General features: G+C 38.2%; 1 protein-coding gene across 46 annotated transcripts in view; it reads left to right on the top strand.

The window, feature by feature from the left end:
* The window catches only part of RIMS1 (regulating synaptic membrane exocytosis 1), a 341727-nt gene that overhangs the window by 155121 nt on the left and 167813 nt on the right, over positions 1-18793 (top strand). For all 46 annotated transcript variants that reach the window (XM_052781720.1, XM_052781726.1, XM_052781737.1 and 43 more), the window contains one exon: positions 1999-2870. In XM_052781720.1, the coding sequence (XP_052637680.1) occupies positions 1999-2870 (872 nt within the window). The remainder of the gene's footprint in view (positions 1-1998; positions 2871-18793) is intronic.

Below are 18793 nucleotides of genomic sequence, written 5' to 3'. Positions count from 1 at the left end.
GATGAAATAACGTACTAGAATTGAACCCCCCCCCCCCCCCCCCCCAAAAAAAAAACCCCAAACCCAAACAAACAAAAAACCTTGTGGAGTTCTGTCAGATATCCTTATGTGTCATCTTTTTATCAATGATTGTATTATTTTTAATAATAAAACAGGAACTATTAAAAACTCATTTACACCTGCAAAGTAAACATTCATGAAGAACAGCAATAGTACCATCTTGAATTCAGAGCAAACTGTATTCAAGACTAAAGCCAACCAGAAGCACACTATTATTTTTTAAGCAAGGACATGAGTAAATTTCTGAGCTGTAGTCATTGTGATGAACAGGTTGAGGAGTAGCAGATCAAGAGAGGCTAATGTGATGAAGCAGTTGCTGTTCTTTTGGCTGCTGCCTGGCAGATGGCAGAGCACTTGAGGAGGGAGCCTGTGGCAACAAAACAAGAGTCTGCCATAGAACATTTTCCCTTGGCCAGAACGGTTGATGAGGTTTTTTTTTTTTTCATAGCTATTGAAATTGAAAATGGATAATGAACAGTGGCTAGTAACTTACTGTGTGGGTGAGGTCTGTCTGGGTTTAACTGTACCAAAACTCAGGTTAGTGTTATGTATACATATGATGTAAATGAACACATGGTGCCCTCCCCTAATTCTGTTGAATTTTTTCCCCCAACACTGGGAAGGCCCCCAGAGCAGTCATCACTCAGCTGAAGGACACTTTTAGAGCAGCAAAATGCTTTCTATTTCTGCTTTGCTGTCCAAAAGTGAGATGGTTGTATTAATTATACGACAGTAATGTTCTCTACTTGTCACTGAGACTTTCAAATGAAGTCCAAGGGTTCTGAATGGAGAGCATCTATGGTAAACTCAGGTCTCATTTATTGCCAAAAACTCAGGAGGAACAAGAGATGGAGAAAAAGGAGACAGGAGATTAACTTGGATCATATCCAACTTTGCCTGTCCTGTTGGATGCATCTGTGAAAATCTGTGATGTGTAATCCAAAGACTTATCAGTTCTGGAAGGGAAGATTCAGTGCCACAAAACAAAGCCCTAGTGACTTTGTCCTGGTGCAGGTTCATCTCAAATACAGTGTATAGCTGTGTTCAGCCTTCTTCAAAATTGATGGGTTCATATGTGAACTGGTAAACAAAAGGGCAATTGGAATGATGAGAGAAATAAAAATATCTGGTATAAGGGGATTTTATGATTCTTTGGCTTGCTTATTCTCCCAAAGCAGAAGATGAAAGAGGAGAGAGCATAATTTTCATGCAGCTTCATTATTCATTGTTTTGTACTTCAGCTGTATAGAGAAATAAATTTCATTTTTCATCCTCTTTTATTACCAGAGAAAGGAATGCCATTAAATTATCTCAAGGAGTCTATTTGCTTTTCTTTATGTGCTTATGAAATGGGCACTTCTTTTTAGAGTTTTAATAAGATAAAGCAAACTACATCAAATATTATTGTTTCTGGATATATTCTCTTTTGCATTTTTTTTTTATATCCATATTCCTTCTTTCTGTAATGTTATTGTGGGAGATACGCCATTTGGTAGTGTTTATATCTGTACTGTCAGGGTGCTTGAAGTGAATTGTGTGGTTAGTCTGTAAACCTTCTAACAGCTGTCAGAAAAATGGAGAACATACTCCGATACTCTGTCATAGTGCTGCAGTTACTACAGAGATGGCTTTGAGTCTTCCTACTTACGTGGGTAAATTCTTTTTATCTGCATTTATCCATGTTAATATTCTTGTGATTTTACTCAATTGGACCATCTGTAATTGGTGTTTTTGTGGACTCAGGAAGTTGTTTGCTGTTGGAAAATAAAAGTACTGCTGGAAGGAGTAATAGATTTAGTTCATGTTAATGGATCCAGTACCTTTCTATATGTTTTGCCATAGCTTATCCTGGTTTATAATCTGTTTACCATAACAGTGTACACAAGTATTTTATTTTGCATTCAATTCTTCAAGTTATTGTACTCCTTTTTATTGTAGGAAGAAGGCAATGTTGGTTTCAGACCAGAATGGCAAAGGTTTAAAGAGTGAGCGTAAGCGTGTGCCAAAAACCTCACTTCAAAAAGAAGGACCAGCAGATGACAGGGAGCGTAAGGAACGGCATGAAGGTAGAAGGCTGGAGAAAGGCAAGTCACAGGACTACCCAGACTTGCTAGAGAAACTTGAGGAGGGCAAAGTGCCTGATGATGAAAAACAAAGGAAGGAAGATGAATATCATACCCGTTACAGGAGTGACCCCAATCTGGCAAGATATCCTGTAAAACCGCATCCTGAGGAACAGCAGATGCGCATGCACGCGAAAGTTTCTAAAGCACGGCATGAGAGAAGGCACAGTGATGTAGCTTTGCCACATACAGAAATGGAGGAAGCGGAGGTACCTGAGAATAAATTAGGAAAACGCTCACAATTACAGGGAACTCAGGACAGAAAATCTCTTGTGGAAACTCAGAGGTCGTACTCTATAGACAGAACAGGTGATGTAAGAATTTCTGTTTCTAAACAATTAACTAATCATAGCCCACCAACTCCCAGGCATAGTCCAGTTCCTATAGAACACGTAGAGTACAAGAACCACGATTCCTTTAAAAAACAGAGCCGCCTTGATCCTAGCTCTGCTATTCTCATGCGAAAAGCAAAGCGGGAGAAAATGGAGACCATGCTAAGGAATGATTCCCTTAGCTCTGACCAGTCGGAATCAGTGCGGCCATCCCCTCCAAAGCCTCATAGAGCAAAAAGAGGCGGAAAGAAAAGGCAGATGTCAGTTAGTAGCTCAGAGGAAGAAGGGGCATCAACACCAGAATATACTAGCTGTGAAGATGTGGAGATAGAAAGTGAAAGTGTCAGTGAAAAAGGTAAGGACCTTTATGTATATTATGCACATGGCCATGGTTTGGGGGGAAAAAAAAAATCTGTATTTTTCTCTCTCTTTTGCCTCTTTTTTTTTTTAAACGTACACCTTTGTTTTTCACCTTACCTTTTTTTTTTTTTTTTTTTTCTTTCCACGGAGAAGTGTCTTATACCTGTTTACACTTGGTTTGCAATGTTTCCTTTGGAATTCTTAGATGAGCTGGTTACAGGTAGCATCAGCTCATGAGTTTCTTTCTCATTCTCTTCCCTCTTTCACCTAGAAATGACAGAACTGACAGAATTTAAGGGTTCTAGATTATTCTCTTGATGATATCTGTACTCCTTTGGTCATTGCTTCATCCTTTTGTCTGTATGGAGAATAATTTTCTGTGAATGAATTGAAATGGAAAGTGAGTTCTGTAACAATCTGAGAAAACCATTATAAAGCATCGTAATCTTACTGACACCTCAGTCTTAAGATATGCAAAATTTTACCTCATTTAGTAAAATATCAAGGATCTGCCAGAGTTGTCAACAAGGACAGGATACGGGGCAAGGGGAGTGTTATACAGGAAAGAAATGAGAATTGCCTAACTTGTTGTCTGGATGAATTTGCTCCCAAGCTTACAAGTATGTTTAAAGTCTGTTATTTCAGTTTGTCTTCATCTGTTCATGGTAACACTCAGCAGTAAGGAGTGTCGTACACTGTGTGCTTTTAAACAAAGCCTTTCTTGTGGCTGAAGAAGTTAATCATATTCATGAATGGTGAACAGATAAAATACACATTGTCAGAAAAGACTGGGGTAGAATGTACCAACTGTCTTAGAACGCTAATTTGTCTTTAAGTGACACTACAGTGAACTGAAGGCTTTTTGTGTCTTTGGAAGTAGCGTTTAGCTCTTTAGTTTAATTATCTGTGTTTGTAACTTGAAAGTTTTCTGCTGGTGTTCATACTCAAAATGCCAACAGCTTGTCTGCATCGTCTTTTAGTTCCTGGCGCTGATTCCTGACGTGTCTGATTCATATATGCTAACTTGTCTATCTGTCTTTATCTGATGTTGTGGTCTCCTGACACCCCCTAAATCTCCAGATATACATATGAGAGGAAACAACATTTCTCTTCTATCCCATCTGAATGGCTGCTTGTTTTAGCTTTCCAGGCATTAACTTTTCCATTCAAAATATGGAAGCTTGCTTTTCTGGTCATTTTTAAAGAGGCATGATTATCATGCCCCTGAAATCTTAATCCAGATTCCACTTAGACATAAAACCCCTCACTTTTTTGACTGTGGGGGTTGTCAAGCACTGGAACATACTGCACAGAGACATTGTACAGTCTCCATCCTTGGAGGTGCTCAAAACCCAAATAGAGAAGGCCCTGAGCAATCTGCTCTAGCTGACCCTGCTTTTGAGGAAGGGGGTTTGAACTAGACACCTACAGAGGTCCCTTCCAGTCTCAACTATTCTGTCTTTCTAAGAGGACACGTCTCTTTCCCTTATTTTGTGGCAATGTTTTATGCTGATATTTGGGTTTGTGTAATTTTCTCTGACTTCCTCTGTTGGTAGTAGCAGTCTCTAATATAGCATTTCCTTTCCATCTTTCTTTTTTGCTTTTATTTATTTACATCAATTTGAGGTTGCTTATGCGGTAGAAAGGACTTCCCATATTCAGTAAGGGGTATCGTTATAAACTGGAAGGTTGTTGATGTGAAAGTCAAGTCCAGGCTGAAAGTCATTGATACTGGTATCAATGTGTTGATATAGTTTGCTCTATAGTGGTCCTTTGTAAGTAAAACCTTTCAACAGTTGCTTTCAGGCTCATGACACTGATCTCAGCTTTTGACCAATTTCCTGTTGTATTGTTAAACCACTAAGGGTTGGACTTTTTTCCTTCAGTGTTATGAATCCCAGAGGATTTCAAATGTTGATAACTGAATCAAGTTCTTGGGTACCTCTGATATTTAGACTCGTCCTTTAGACAGTGGAGGCCTTGGTCTCTATTATATCAGAGTGCTACCTCATTTTATTTGAATAAAAACTATAAATAGGAGTATGTTAGGGTCCTGTCTGACCACTGCCAACTCAATACTTGGTTAACATTGTTGAGCATTCCTTGAGACCTTATTTCTACTTGTCAGTAAGCTAGCACTGTGTTATTAATCAGAATATATATATGTGTGTATATATATGTGTGTGTATGCAAAACATTAATTAGACTTATATTTATTAATTAAATAGCTGTGAGATGTAGCTGTTAATGTTTTTTTGCTTGATCTTGATATGACTTTTGCAATCCTTGTCATGGGAAAAGAATTGGAAAGCCTTTGAAGCTGGGGGTATAGTACAGAAAAAGAGCTAAGAAATGTGAATACAAATGAGAAAGCAGAAACATTTTTGGTAGTAAAGTATCCAATTATTTTTAGAATTAAATTTTCATCAGTACTTGAAAAAATCTGCACTATTTCAAAAGGGTAGATGGAAAGGCAGAAATTTTATTGCCTAAGAAAATCTTTTAGAAATCCTTCAATATTTTAAAAGAAAAAAATGCCATAGTAAAAGGGCACAGTGTTTAAAAAATTGATACTAATAATTAAAAAATGCCCCTGTTGTAACCGACGTCAGAATCCCATTCATTGCAATGTAGCAGCATTGTTACAAACAGAATTGCACCCACCATTCCTTCAGTGCTTTGCTTGTAATTTGGGAGAGATACTGCACAGGTCCCTAGTTGTAGTGATTCAGTTTATAAGCCCAGGAGGGTCTGGAATCCATCCTCTCTTATCTAAATATCAGCTCAGTCAGAAATCTGGTGCCAAAGTAGAGCTAGAAAGATAGAATTATTGCAAATTTTTTAACTTTGAACACCCTTACCAAGTAAAACCAAGATCATAAAATTAATGCTCACATTTGGTGAGTGCCAATATACAGCAATTGGCAACTGAGTAATAAAGATATACTATTTTCAATTCTATATTGAACAACTAAAATAGACTTTTTTATAGAAAACAGCTTACAGAGATGTTTAAAAGAAAATGATGTCCCATAGAAATGTAAGTTATAGGTAGGATAGATAAGACTGTATTGAAAATCAATAGCCCAAAATGACATATAAAGTAGATACTGTGCAAAAGTTACTTTTTAACATTTGCATTTCATAGAAATACTGTTTAGGATTGCATTACCCTGTCTTCTGAGCACAAAAAACCTTCTAAAAGTGATATTCATAAATACAAAGCAAGCTAATTTAGGTAGTACATCCCCTGCTATTTAATGTAACCATTGAATATGTATTTCTTCAAAATTATGAACAAAATAATTCACAAGCACTGGAGATACTTTCTTTCCAAAAAATAAATGTCTTTTGCAGTCCACTGGGATTTTGCCTTTTTGGTGGAGGACCCAAAGATTTATGTTGAGTTGTTTCCATGTTGGAGTAAATCTAGAGAAAGAACTGTTTAGTGGTGTCCAAAAAGGTCATCTCAAATTTCTTTTTAAAAAAAAGCTACACCCTTTACAGGACACTATTACTGATTGCTGATAGTAATTTTCATCCTGTTATTAATACAGGCTGTAGGACTCCTTTTTCTGAAATGGGTAATAGTTGAACATTAGGTGGACTAGGTTTCCAGTGACAACACTGTCCTGGCAAGGCAAAAGGAGTCCTCTTAGAAGGCATAAATTGCATTCATACTTGCTTCAAAGACTTGCTAGAATAACATAACCCAGACTATTACAAATGAAATCCAGACCTCATTTTAAAACTGAAAACAGCTTCTGCTTACTGCCATCCAATGAAGAACGCAAATTAGATTTGGAGTAAGTTTGAGAAAAAATGTTTTCTTTAAAGTTTAAAACAAAGAACTTGCATAGAACTAGTAGATTTGGGTCCAGATGAGGTTGTATGTAACTTCTTTGATCCCGTGATAGATACAAGAGCTATTCTAGGTGTCTGTCATGCAGTCTTTGAAACTGGAAGATAAGTAGTGTTGGAAATTGGAACGATGTGAGGAGGTACTGAAAGCTGCTCATGTACTTTTATGTAAACAGATGAGTTAATGGTTTCACATTTTGCTTACTCATTGTTCATATTTGCCTAAATGTGTATTTTGTTCACACTGCTTAGGCTTGAAAATATGTCTGATACTCGCATATTGTCAGCAAAATGGTAAAAAGCTAAGTAAAACTCACTTTGTATACTTGCTAATGGATTTAATTGGGAGTGAGGAGAGCATGGTGGAGTTGGAGCCTTGTTTGAAGAAACCTCCTGAGATGACGTTCTGATTTCTTTCAGTGAAGACGTGATTGTTTAATTCATAATGCCTTTCTTATGGAACGGAACAACCCGGTTTCATTCTTACGACATTACCCTTCTGGTTAGAAAGTGTTAGGGGCAGGGATCTTGTTGGGATCTTGGTGTTTGTGCAGGTGTGAAGCAGGGGGGGTGTAGTGACCAGGAGGAGTAGACCTGGGGGTCAGCAGGAGAAAGGGATGCTGTGGTTTGCAGACGAATGTGTTGGCGCTGGCCCAACTCCAGGAGGAGAGGATCCCACCCCTTCCTCCATCCTCCTCTGGTGTCTCGAGTGCCACTTTGGGTGCTCATGCTTGAGGGTGCTTCCAGGGGAAGGAGAGCATAAATTAAATCCCTGCCCCAGTGATGTCTTCCAAGTGCTATAGCATTGCTGGCAAGGAAGGTACCTTTTGAGCTAAGAGAGAAACCGCATGTGTGCGGTAGGGTGTATAAATGGACCAAAAGAAAACATCAGGAAAAGGCTATAGGAAAGAGGAGGCTGGTTTTAAATGGCTTTAGCTAAGTGTTTTCACTGAGGTATTTTAAATGTGGAGTGTAGGCAAGTCAAGTTGTACTGTAACATCTGCTAGCATATTTTAACATCTGTGTGGAGAGTTGGGCATGGAGTTTTAAAAAGAGCTGAATTTGTTTAAAAATGTGGCAGAGCTTTGACTTAGTGTAAAATAAAATACCCTTGCTAGGAAGATTGTTAGTTCTTAGGAATTAGTTCCAATTTATCTTCTAGTTCTTGTGCAATAATTTGGATCTAAATCTGATTCAGATTTTAATAAAAACATAATCTAAAATGGCTCTAGTTTCAGAATTTTGGTCAGTGCTAACATTATTCAATGCTATCAATACTCAGTGCTTTTGAGTAGCTGAAATTACAGTGCTTATGGAGCTGTAAGTAAGTGCTTGTTAAATCAGTGTTGGGCAGTGAGAAATCTGTTTTGTGTACATGGAGTTATGTATAGTACATACATGTCTATGCAAATGAAATAAGATGAGCGTGAGTGGGGAAAAAAGTCATACTGTTGCCAAGAAATCCAGCATTTCACTGAGATATGTAACCATATAAATGGGGATGTCACGGAAGATATGTGGCTGAATTCTCCTTTAAAAGCCTAATAAAGCCCTTTTTCTAGTTTACCTTAAGAAGGTTGTGAACGTGCTGGAGGGAGTTTGCAGGAGAGTGGCGAGATTGACTGAGGTCTATAAAACATGATATGTAAGGAAAGGTGGGATGGATTGGGGTTGAATAGTCTAGAAAAGAAAGAAAGAAAAAAAGGGAAAAAAAGGGCGTGGGGGAAGGCAGGGAGGTCAGATTATCCTTAACTCAAAGTTAAGGATAATTGTAATCATAATTTCTTACTCAGTTGAAATAGAGGATTCCTAGAAATAAAAATTGATTTCTTCATAGCCTGCACTGAAATGGCTCTATGTTAGAAATACTGCTGTTGTTCCTGTGGCAGGCTCTTGGCCAAGATGGGGAAATCTGGGGCTAAATTCATGGAACTCCTGACTGTAGCTTATCTTTTTTTGTCACCCTTTAAGTAATAATATTTGATAGCCATTTCCAGTACAAAGTTTTGTAACAACAGTCTGGTTTTTGAAAAGGAAAAAAGAAATGTGCATTTTGACTTATCAAGAGACATGGAAGAAAAGGATGTCACACACTGTTAAATCTTGAGTTCTTTCTTACATCTCTGGCAGTTGGCAAGGCATTATGTTTTGCTTCTATTAGCATGCTCTGTCTTCTGTTGCTTGATTTTTCACGTTCATTACTTCATTAATTGTTTGTTCTTTGTCGCTTACCTTTCTCCTGCACATCTAATTCATAAAATAGCAACAAATTTGTCCTAATAGTAATTTGTCCAGTAGTAAGATGAGTATTGTCATTACAAAAAGGGGGATACTAAAGCAGGGAGGAATTAGGATCATATGTTCAAAAAGTCTCAACACCTGACAAGCAGGGTAGCTTTAATTTCAGGAGCTGTGAGAGTGTTTGGACCTGTAGAGAAACCCAAGACTTCTCTAGGTTTCTCCATGGAAGACCAATTCTCAAGAACGTTCAGCAGTCAGGTTTTTTTCCATACAGAAATCATTGGAGGTAGCAGGGGCAAGAAGAGCAGTGGGAGCTGTGGGCCATGGAGCACTTTTTAAGGGTCTAAGAGGGTGCTGAGAGCTTTTGAAAAACTTACCCTAATTTTAGCTGCTGACCGCTTTTCAAAATGTAGCTATGCAGTGAACTGAAGTTAAAACTCAGCTAGCCTGAAATGTGGCATGGTGTTATAGCCAGAGGATGTTCCTTTCCCCCACTTTGTCCTACTGTTGAGCATTTTGTATATGCATATATTTTTTGTATAACATAAAAGTTATGTGAACTGCTACTCAGGATTTACTGTTATTCTTTTGATCTGAGAGCTTAGAGGAAAAGGTAAACTGTGAAGGATGAACCAATCTGTGTTTGGTAAAGCTGTGTAACTGTGAATGGTCTGTGCAGCATATTGAAGAGTGAGTTTAGGTCTTGGGACTGAAATCCAAACCTTTTGTTTTTTCCCACCTGTATGGGGAAGCTGCCTCCCTTTGGGTGAAAAATGAAATCCTGTCAAAGAAAAAGGTAAATTAATTATTGGCTTATTATAGAATAATACATATACTTTTATTAATTTCAGAGTTAATTTTAGTTAATTATAGAGTTAACTAGGAGCAAACAAGCATCTGATTCTGTTATTTTCTGAAAAAGTTCATTCTGTTTCCTTTTCTTAGTTACAGGGATTCAGGGTATTCATTCTGATCATCCTATTGACCCCAAACATAGGGGTTATACCATATGGTACTGAGTATTATTGGTTAGTGTTTTCTGTTAGTATTTCTCTGATACCTTTGATACCTTTTTTTGCGTATAATAATGCACTTAATTACTGTAATAGACAGGAACCATTCCAGTTTCTTTCTTTCAGCACAAATTTGAGTAGATAGACTGGCCTATTTGAGCTTTCTATGTGCTGATAAATGGCCTCTAGGAAAAACTTGTGTCAGAAGGAAGGTTAATAATTTTGAAATGTCTGTGTTTCCTTTGACTAAATATGCATGGTTTCATCCTGTTCCTGTCCATTCTGCTTTTTTCATTCTTTCTTTCTCCTTCTGTAATACATATGAACTTCAAAATCAGGGACTCCCCACCTATACTTTGGAATCACTGAAGTTGATTCTTGTCTCCATTTCACCTGTGATACCAAGTACAAGAGTTATGTTTTCAAATGTGCACATCTCACATGGACTCATTGGCTGTATTTACTGTACTAGTAAATTAAACAGCCATTCTTTGACATCTTTGGCCAAGTAACAAAACACATCCCATTTCCATATGATGAAGCTCTTGCATTCATCAAGAGAAAGGCTGCATGGAAGCTGTCTGTTAGGATTTATTCTTGGCATGTCTTCTGCCTAGAAATAAACAGAAGAGTGCTAACTGATCCAGGGCACAACTGTTCCAGGGGTTACTCTAACAGTAGAGCAAGAAAGGCAATCCACTTGGCACTGTCTAATACACTGGTATAAATGTAGTCCCTGTTTCTTATTTGTTCGCCTGCCCATTTTCTTGCCTTGCATTTAAATTGCAAGTTCAGTGGAGTCTGGCATTTCTTTTTGTACAGTGCCTAACTTGTTAGATTTCAGTCCATGACTGAGACTCCAACTTGCCTTGATGATAATAAAATAGTTTTGCTTATTTAATGCAAAGACATGTCATTAGGAGATAACCTTTTCTTCTGTTATCAGCATCCAGCAGAATTCCAAATTACTGTCAAGCATCCTCTGGCACGCTTGCATTTTCTTGTGGCTAACTGTGGGTTGCCTACCACGAGGGATTCAAGTGAGCTGAGATTCCTGTTCTCACTACCTGTTAATTAGCGAAATTATCCTTTTGTTTGCCTGCTTGCTTTTCCCATCAGGTAACAAAGTGATTCATGTACATATACTGCTACCACTTATAAAGATATTGTGGAGCTATTTGTTTTCATATAAAAAGACCAGATTTCCTGACCTTACAGCCTTTTTCAGCCTTTGGGTTGGGTTTTTTTCAGTTTGGGTTCTTTTTGGTGGTGGTTTTTTTTGTTTTTTTGGGTTTTGACTGATGGAGCCACCACTAAAGGATATGACAGCTTGACAGTTGTGTGCATGGGACCTTGCTGCTCTATTAATTCTTCATTAGTTACTGCCCTCCACCCCCTGCCCCCAGGTTTTTAAGACCTTAATGGAATGGTTCTGATAACTGATCACGTTGCTCTCTGGCCCAAGCAGAGGACTCTTCTAAGGTTTTATTTCAAAGGGAGACAGGAGTTTTGTTTTGGCTTGCCCCTCAGCTTGAAGATATGTAAGGACAGGGCAGATTTTTACATTTTGATTTTCAGCTTGATAGTTGTTTTTGTCTTTTCTGCATAAGTTTGCTGTGAGAAGAGAAAGTCTGTAAGCAGGATATGCACAATGTAAGGCAACAGTGATTATTTGTTGGCTAATGCATGTAGTTGACAGCTAGGACCTACATGCTGCTAGCCTAACTGTTAATAAGTTCACTGCCTCCTTCTGCAGACACCCAACTGCTCTAAATGTTAAGGGAGTTGAATAAGTTATGTTTTGAGGTGCTCCGACACTTGAAATCTCTGTATTTGTACATGTTTAGCTTCTTAAAAATATCTCTCTTGTGCATGAGTCCCTAAGCTCATTCCCTTGACTGACTGCAAAAATAGCATATGAAGAGCTTTCTAATTGTTAAACACTTTCAACCTTAGAGGTATTTTGTAAGAGAGCGTAAGTCTCGGAAATGCTGTGATGCTATGCAGTAAATGCATACCTACAGCAGTATTTTTTTGACACCCTCAATATTAAATATTTTATTACATTTTCTTTCCAGCCATGAAGCAACTTCAAATAATACATTTTATTTAGAATATTTTCTTTTCACATTTGCTTCCTGTCTGTAAACACGACCTTTTCTATTTTAGAAAAGCAAATATCAGCATTCTTTACTTTGTGACTTGTGGCTTTGCTGTACCTTATATGCAAATTGGACCAAGTCTGACTTAGTCCGTTGAGCAAGTTTAGAAATGTGCCGGGGCAGTGTGGGTCATCTAAACTTCCCAAATCCAAGTAATGCCTTTGAAGGGAAGGTGGGCTGGTATTGGAACATTAGACTGAAAAGGGTGTTTAACTTAATGTGTATTGTATGCTTCACTTGGGCCACAGCTAGTGTGGGATTATTTTGCAATCATAAATGCAGGTCTGTAAAGAATTCAAGCATATGTTTAACTTTCATTACATAGAGGTTTTAATTGCACATAGGGTCCTAACTTAATATACTTACGGTATTGGTTGTGGGAGCTGTGTGTGGTGGAGGAATAAGTAAAATGTTTATATTCCTTGGCTACCTTTCAGTCGTATGTGTAATTTAAGACAAAATGTTTTCAGACATGTAGCAAGGAGAAATGAAGCACATCACACATACATCTGATTTTAACTCACATGTATTTTATGTTTTAATTGTATACATTAATTTCTAGAATGTAAAGTTCCAGTTTTTGAAACCTGGTCCTCAATTTGGTAATTCTTTCCTCTGCAATAAGAACCTCAATTCTAATTAGTTATTCTCAAAATGATTGTTGGAAAAACGTTGTATTTAAAGCAATTTGGTCATGTTGTTATACCAGTTTTCTAAAGTATCTAAGTTCTTGGTATTTTTTGGAATTGCCATGAAATAGCCTTGGGCAGACTTGAGGGCACACACTTCTTTTTCCCTCTAAAATCAGTGGTGCTCTAGATTTGTTTAGTTGTCCTTCACACAGTAGGAGTGGCTTTCTGAATCACACCTGAGCTTTGAAATTGACTCTTACACTAGGTAAGAGTCAGTGTATATGTTTTAATGGTTGGCTTTTTATTAGTTTGGTTCTTTTACTGAAAATGTAAGATATCTTTTCACTGGAAATGTAAACTCAAATTTGAAGGTAACTTCAACTGTAAATTCAAATGAACAATTTCTAAAACTTTACCATTCTTATTTAAGTTTATTAACTAAATAGAATAAATAAGCTAATAATTAAAAATATAAAAATATTTACTTACTTTTATGGACCTAACTACATTAAACTTTCATGAAGTTTTATTTCATTTTTTGAGATTATTTTTATGTTATGCTATTAAAAGAGCTAGGTGCTAAGAATTTATTTTGCTGTGTTGCTCAGAGAAAAAGCAAGCATCACATGTGGCTCTTTTTAACCTATTAGGCCACATGTTCTTAACCATCAAAATTGTGCTTAATGAGCCGCTAGATGGAGCAGTCAAATCTAACTTTGATCTATCAAACTGTTTATGTAAGACAATTTTTCTCTTAGTGAGGAGAGAGTCTGGAAATGCAGGCACACCTTCCTACTAGAACTGGTAATTTTAAAACCTTTTTCAGATCTTATCTCCATGTGCATTTTTCTGTAGGCAGATTGACATTGTCCTGTAGGTTCAGTGTCAGAGATGGTGAATGGAATCTATTCTGGATATGGAAATGACACTGACAAGTATAGCTCAACGAAAGCAGTTATTCTTTACATGAGTTGAGTCCTATCATCAGAAAAAAATAAACATAGGAAGGAAAAGGTACTCTTTTTTGGGGGATCATGAGCCAGGTTTTCAAAAATTTTGGGAAGCTTAGAGATACCCGTTTACGGATGACTCTGTATGTTTGTGCTTAAGAAATCTTGCAGATACTTCTGGTGAAGTTGCATATTTTGTTCCTGCTTACCCAAATCACATTTCCTTTCAGCCTAATTTTTTCTGTGATCTAATGCATAAGAAACACCTGGTTAGCGAGAGCACACTGTGTTATCTGCTTCAGGAATGCTGCAGTAAAGTAGGTGCAGGAGCAGAAAGAAAAGATACAATAGTGTATGAGAATGCTTTCATATTCTTTGTTTTATTGTCGCTTCATAACATTAGTTGGATGAGATTTTTTGGGGCGTCGTACATGCTTGTGAATGTATAAATAAATGTTTATATGAATTAGAATGAATGTGCGCTATTAGAAAGCATATGTGCATTCTAATACATCTGTTGCATTTCAATACTTCAGGTGTCATGATGTGTACTTGTAGGGCACCATCCCAGAGTGGTGTTAGAGACAGTGGATAGACCTATGTGTGAATATAAAATTCTGCAGATTTTTGTTTTATTCTTTGCCTTTGTAAAGTATTTGAAAGTCGGACTCTTCTGCATTAAAGATTATCGGCAGGTGTTACAAGGGAAGAAATGCCATGCTGAAGCAGCTGTGTACAGTCCTTGGAGTGCCTCAGCCCTGCTCCCACATCTCAGGTGGGAATTGCAAATCCTGGCATGGGGCTCCTGTGAGTTTTGGGTAGAAGTGACAGATAACTTTGCAGAGCAGGGGGCTCATGCTGTGCAAAGCAGTGCTCCTCAGCTGACTCGCTTTAACCCATGTGCAGTTTATTCATATAGTTCTCACCTGAATTGTGAGATGAGCAAAAACCTCTGCTCAGGCAGTGAATGCTAATCAGTGCCATGAGCTGAGGGCTAGTGAGCAGCCAGGTTTTTTTTCAACTCCCCGTGGTCTTGGGTCACTCAGAGGTATAATGCAGGTTCTTGCCTGTCATGCTCCAGAGCTCTACCACAGCAAATTGGTGTAAGTTTACCTCAAAACACATGGGATGCCAGGTAATTTGGTATTCTTTATGGGCTCCGATTTTACTTAAAATATAGTATAAAAGTGACTTGCACTTACTGATAAAACTGAACCTCACAAAAGCAACTCACAAATACAAATTTAAATAGATGTAGATTTGCAAAACTTTCTGGTGTTTGCTGTTTCTGCCAATTTTTATGTAACACGCTGAACCTTGTCAGGGTACCCAGGTAGGTTCAGTTATCTCCCATGGGGCAGGTGTAACGGATTTGCCAGTAGTGGAGTCATTGTCATCTTGAAGCAGAGACTGTCTGTGGGAGGGCAAAACAGCTCTCTGGGAATGAGAACTGAACTCAACACTTAAGAATAAATCCAGTTGTGCTGCTGCAGGCTCTTTTCCACAAAAAAAAATTGCTCTGAAATCAGTTATACAAAAAGTTGATTAATCTGTTCCTGTTACCCAGTTTTAAATCCCACTGCCAAGGAGGTCTTAGGGAATGGCTATTCCTACAAGCCACTGAAAGGATATACTTAGGAAGACATTAATTTTTGCCAGTGAGCAGATTTCTTTTTTTTTTTTTTTTTTTAACAAACAAATGTACCATTTACATTTTGACTTCTCTTCAAATGTTTTCTTTAAAATTCTAATCTATCGGCATCCTTTTCCTTGAAAAGAAAAAAGCTATGACAACTAATAGTGATATTAGCTTAAGGTGCATTGTCGGACATCAGTTATCTGTGCTATTGTGGACCTAATCTTAATTTGACCTAGAAAATTATTATGAGGATTAAGAATGAATTTTCTGGCAATGCTTAAACAAACAACACGGTCAGCATTAAGCCCTGCGTTTAGATGTGTGGTTTTATTTTTTCTGTTTGGATGGTATATAACATTTTTAAAGTAATAGAAAATGTTATTTAATAGAGGTTGACCTTTTGAAATAGTCAGTATGAATGGTACTGCTGCTCTAATTTCTCGGTTTAATCTGAAATTTTTAAAATTAAAGGATCTGGGAGGAATCTGACTTGTAGGAGGAATTGGAAATTAAACCATATCTATGCAGATTTAGGCGGTAAGGAAAAGAAAAGGAGTGAATGTGAATTAGGTTGTCAAAGGTGTCCTGAAATAGAGAAATAGAATGAATTAGTCTGTCACCCTTGGCTGTATAACCTTTCAGTCACAGCCTATACATGATACATGAATCAGTTCAGGGCATGCATTGTCTTTTGTTTTGTTATGTTTTGTAATGGGCGAAAAAAAGAGTTTTGGAAGGAAAAAAAAGAATTGTTTTAAGGAATTTTGGTAAGCTGATGTGGCTTAATTTAAATAAGAAGCTGTAATGATATTGTCACTGTAGGTTGAATCTCCTATTTTTGCTGTAGCCCAGGTTTGAAGATGATACTTTTTGCTTGGCTTGTCTTTTGGCAGGAAAACTCAAGCACAGATTAGATGCCTGCAGTCTCTTCCTACAGGTAGTAACATTGAATTGATTTGAGCAATTCAGTTCTGTGAGTTCAAGCCTGTACCTGAGCGTGGTTATCAAAGGTAGTGCTGTCATACCACCACTTCATCCCAGCTTAGCCTGCAACAGGCAGGTAAGAGACTTTGAATATAGGTCTTCCACATCCATCATGCTGTAGGGCTTGAGACTTGGGAGAAATCTGTCTCTGTGGAGACAGTAACACAACGACTAGAAATAATAGTTAAAGTTGGGAGCAAAAAGAATATTTTGATACTCTTGGTCAGTAAATTGAAAAGTCAGTGTCTGTGTGTCAGTCACCATTTCACTGAAAACATCTGGCTTTGGTTAGCAATTGAATGACCGAGCAAATTGTTTGAATTAGGATTTGGTTAAGACCACCTTTGGCTCTAAAAAAGGCTGTCCAGCAGGTCTTCTATAGATATCGTAAGTTGATTTGTTAAGTACTGCCCTTGTCACAAAGAAAAATACTCTACAAAATCTCTTTTCATACAGAGGTCAGTTCATCATCCTGTGATATCAGAGGAAGTCCAGGAGTCATCTGTAAATCTGACAGTGCAGCACTGATGTTCTCTGTCTTGATGTCAGTAGATCTTCCTCAGTCAAGGCCAATTGTCAAAATGATCAGCTGGAGGAGATGTTGGCTTTTTTAATAGATGAAGTAACTAAGATAAACACATTGCAAAATTACTGGATCATGAAGGCTGGATAGCAAAGATCTCAGCCACTACATCTATGGGATTGAAGGCCCAGCTTAGGTTTTCTAGTGTGAGCATTCTTCTTGTCTCTTTCAATTTTACTGTCATTATCATCTTCCTCCGATGAGTCAAGAACAATCAAGTCAATCAGGGGTGGAGGATGGGGAAACAGAATATTGGTGGCAGCACAGCACTAAACAATTGACAATGGAACTTGGAAATGATGGATACAGGAGCAATAGATAGCGGGGTGTTTCTTTACTGGCTCTTGCATACCTGTGTGCTCGAAGGGGTTCCTATCATTTGGTTGTGCAGCAATGCTCCCATGTCTTCCAGCAGTCTTCCAGTCTGCTGCAAAATGGTGGGTGATGTTCTGTAAAACTGCCCTACAGGACCTTTAGGAACCACGTGGTAAAGCCACTTGTCTGGGATGCCAGTGGGAGGCACACCATAGCCTGCTCCCGCTGTGTGCGTTTACATCGTGTTTTTCAGACAGATGCCAAGTTACTTCACTTCCACTTTGCATTGATTGGCTCGGATCAAGGTTTGAACTAAAAGCTGTGGGGTAACGACAGCATGACATTGATTTAGCCCAAGCTAAATAAAAGGCCAAACTTACTAGTTCCAGTATGTCCCTCTGTTGATGTGACTACATCATTTCTGCTTTAGTGCTTTTGGGTTTTGCCAGCTGGCCACGAATATAAACAGAATATGCTCATGCCTGAATAGAAAGGAACATTGATGAGCTATAACAAGTTCGATGGGTGTTTGAGGGCAGACATTCCTTTTAGGAGTATGTGTCTCCTTCACCACAGTCATCTCAGTTCTTAACATCTGATTTTTCTCAGTAGTTATGAGAAATGGCAGGCCGAGCGATGTCAATCTGTTGAAAAGAAAACCACTTCTGTGTGTGTGTGGATATATGTATTTGTATATTTATATATAGAAGTCTTCCTCTTGTAAATGGTAAATGGTCAACAACGGTCTTTGACAAAGAATCTGAAAAATACTCAGTCCTCTTCACGCGGCAATACTTTACTGAAGATAAGACACACTTACATTGCACAAGTACACAGACAACAGAAGTGTTTTAATTAGCTCAGTGTCAGCTGACCTCTGCACTTAAGCCCAGCAGAAGCAAGCATGTTTTCCTTACTGAGTTTAATTCTGGATGCATAGCCAAAGGCTACATCCAAGTTTTCTATGATCCCAGGAGAGCATTTTGTGGTCTGGAGAGCTGCTAGCTGAGCAAAGGAAAGCCTTGATTCCTCCCCATAAATCTTTGTTCTGATAGTTTTTTACATATCTCACATTTCACGACGAGTTGAACTGCAGTCCTTTTACCATCACTTGAGTCAAGTGGTTATGTCAGTTTTCCACCCACCTCGTAGTTCACCAATTAATTCATATCTCTCCGATTCGGCTACAAGGATATTGTGAGAGACTTGGTTGAAAGCCTCGCTACGGTTACGTTAAACAACATCTGCTACTCTCCCCTTGTCTGCAGATCCAGAAATCATGTTAGTTGGGCATGATTTGCCTTTGGTAAAGCTATGCTGATGGCTCCCAGTCACCTTCTTGGCCTTCATGTGCTCAGGACTGCCTTCCAGAAGGATTTGCTTCATAACCTTCCTAGGGACTCAGGTTAGCCTTCCCAGTTGGTGATTTCCCAGGTCCCTTTTCTTGCTCTCCTTGAAGAGAGGTGTGACGTTTGCTTTGTCCAGTCACTGTGAATCTCCCTCAATAGCCAGGACCTTTTGAAGTGGATCAGACAGGG

This window comes from Harpia harpyja, chromosome 3, assembly GCF_026419915.1.
Source record: "Harpia harpyja isolate bHarHar1 chromosome 3, bHarHar1 primary haplotype, whole genome shotgun sequence".
Taxonomy (NCBI): Eukaryota; Metazoa; Chordata; class Aves; order Accipitriformes; family Accipitridae; genus Harpia; species Harpia harpyja.
The sequence above is the reverse complement of the archived record's forward strand: the minus strand, read 5'-3'. Positions and strand labels throughout refer to the sequence as shown.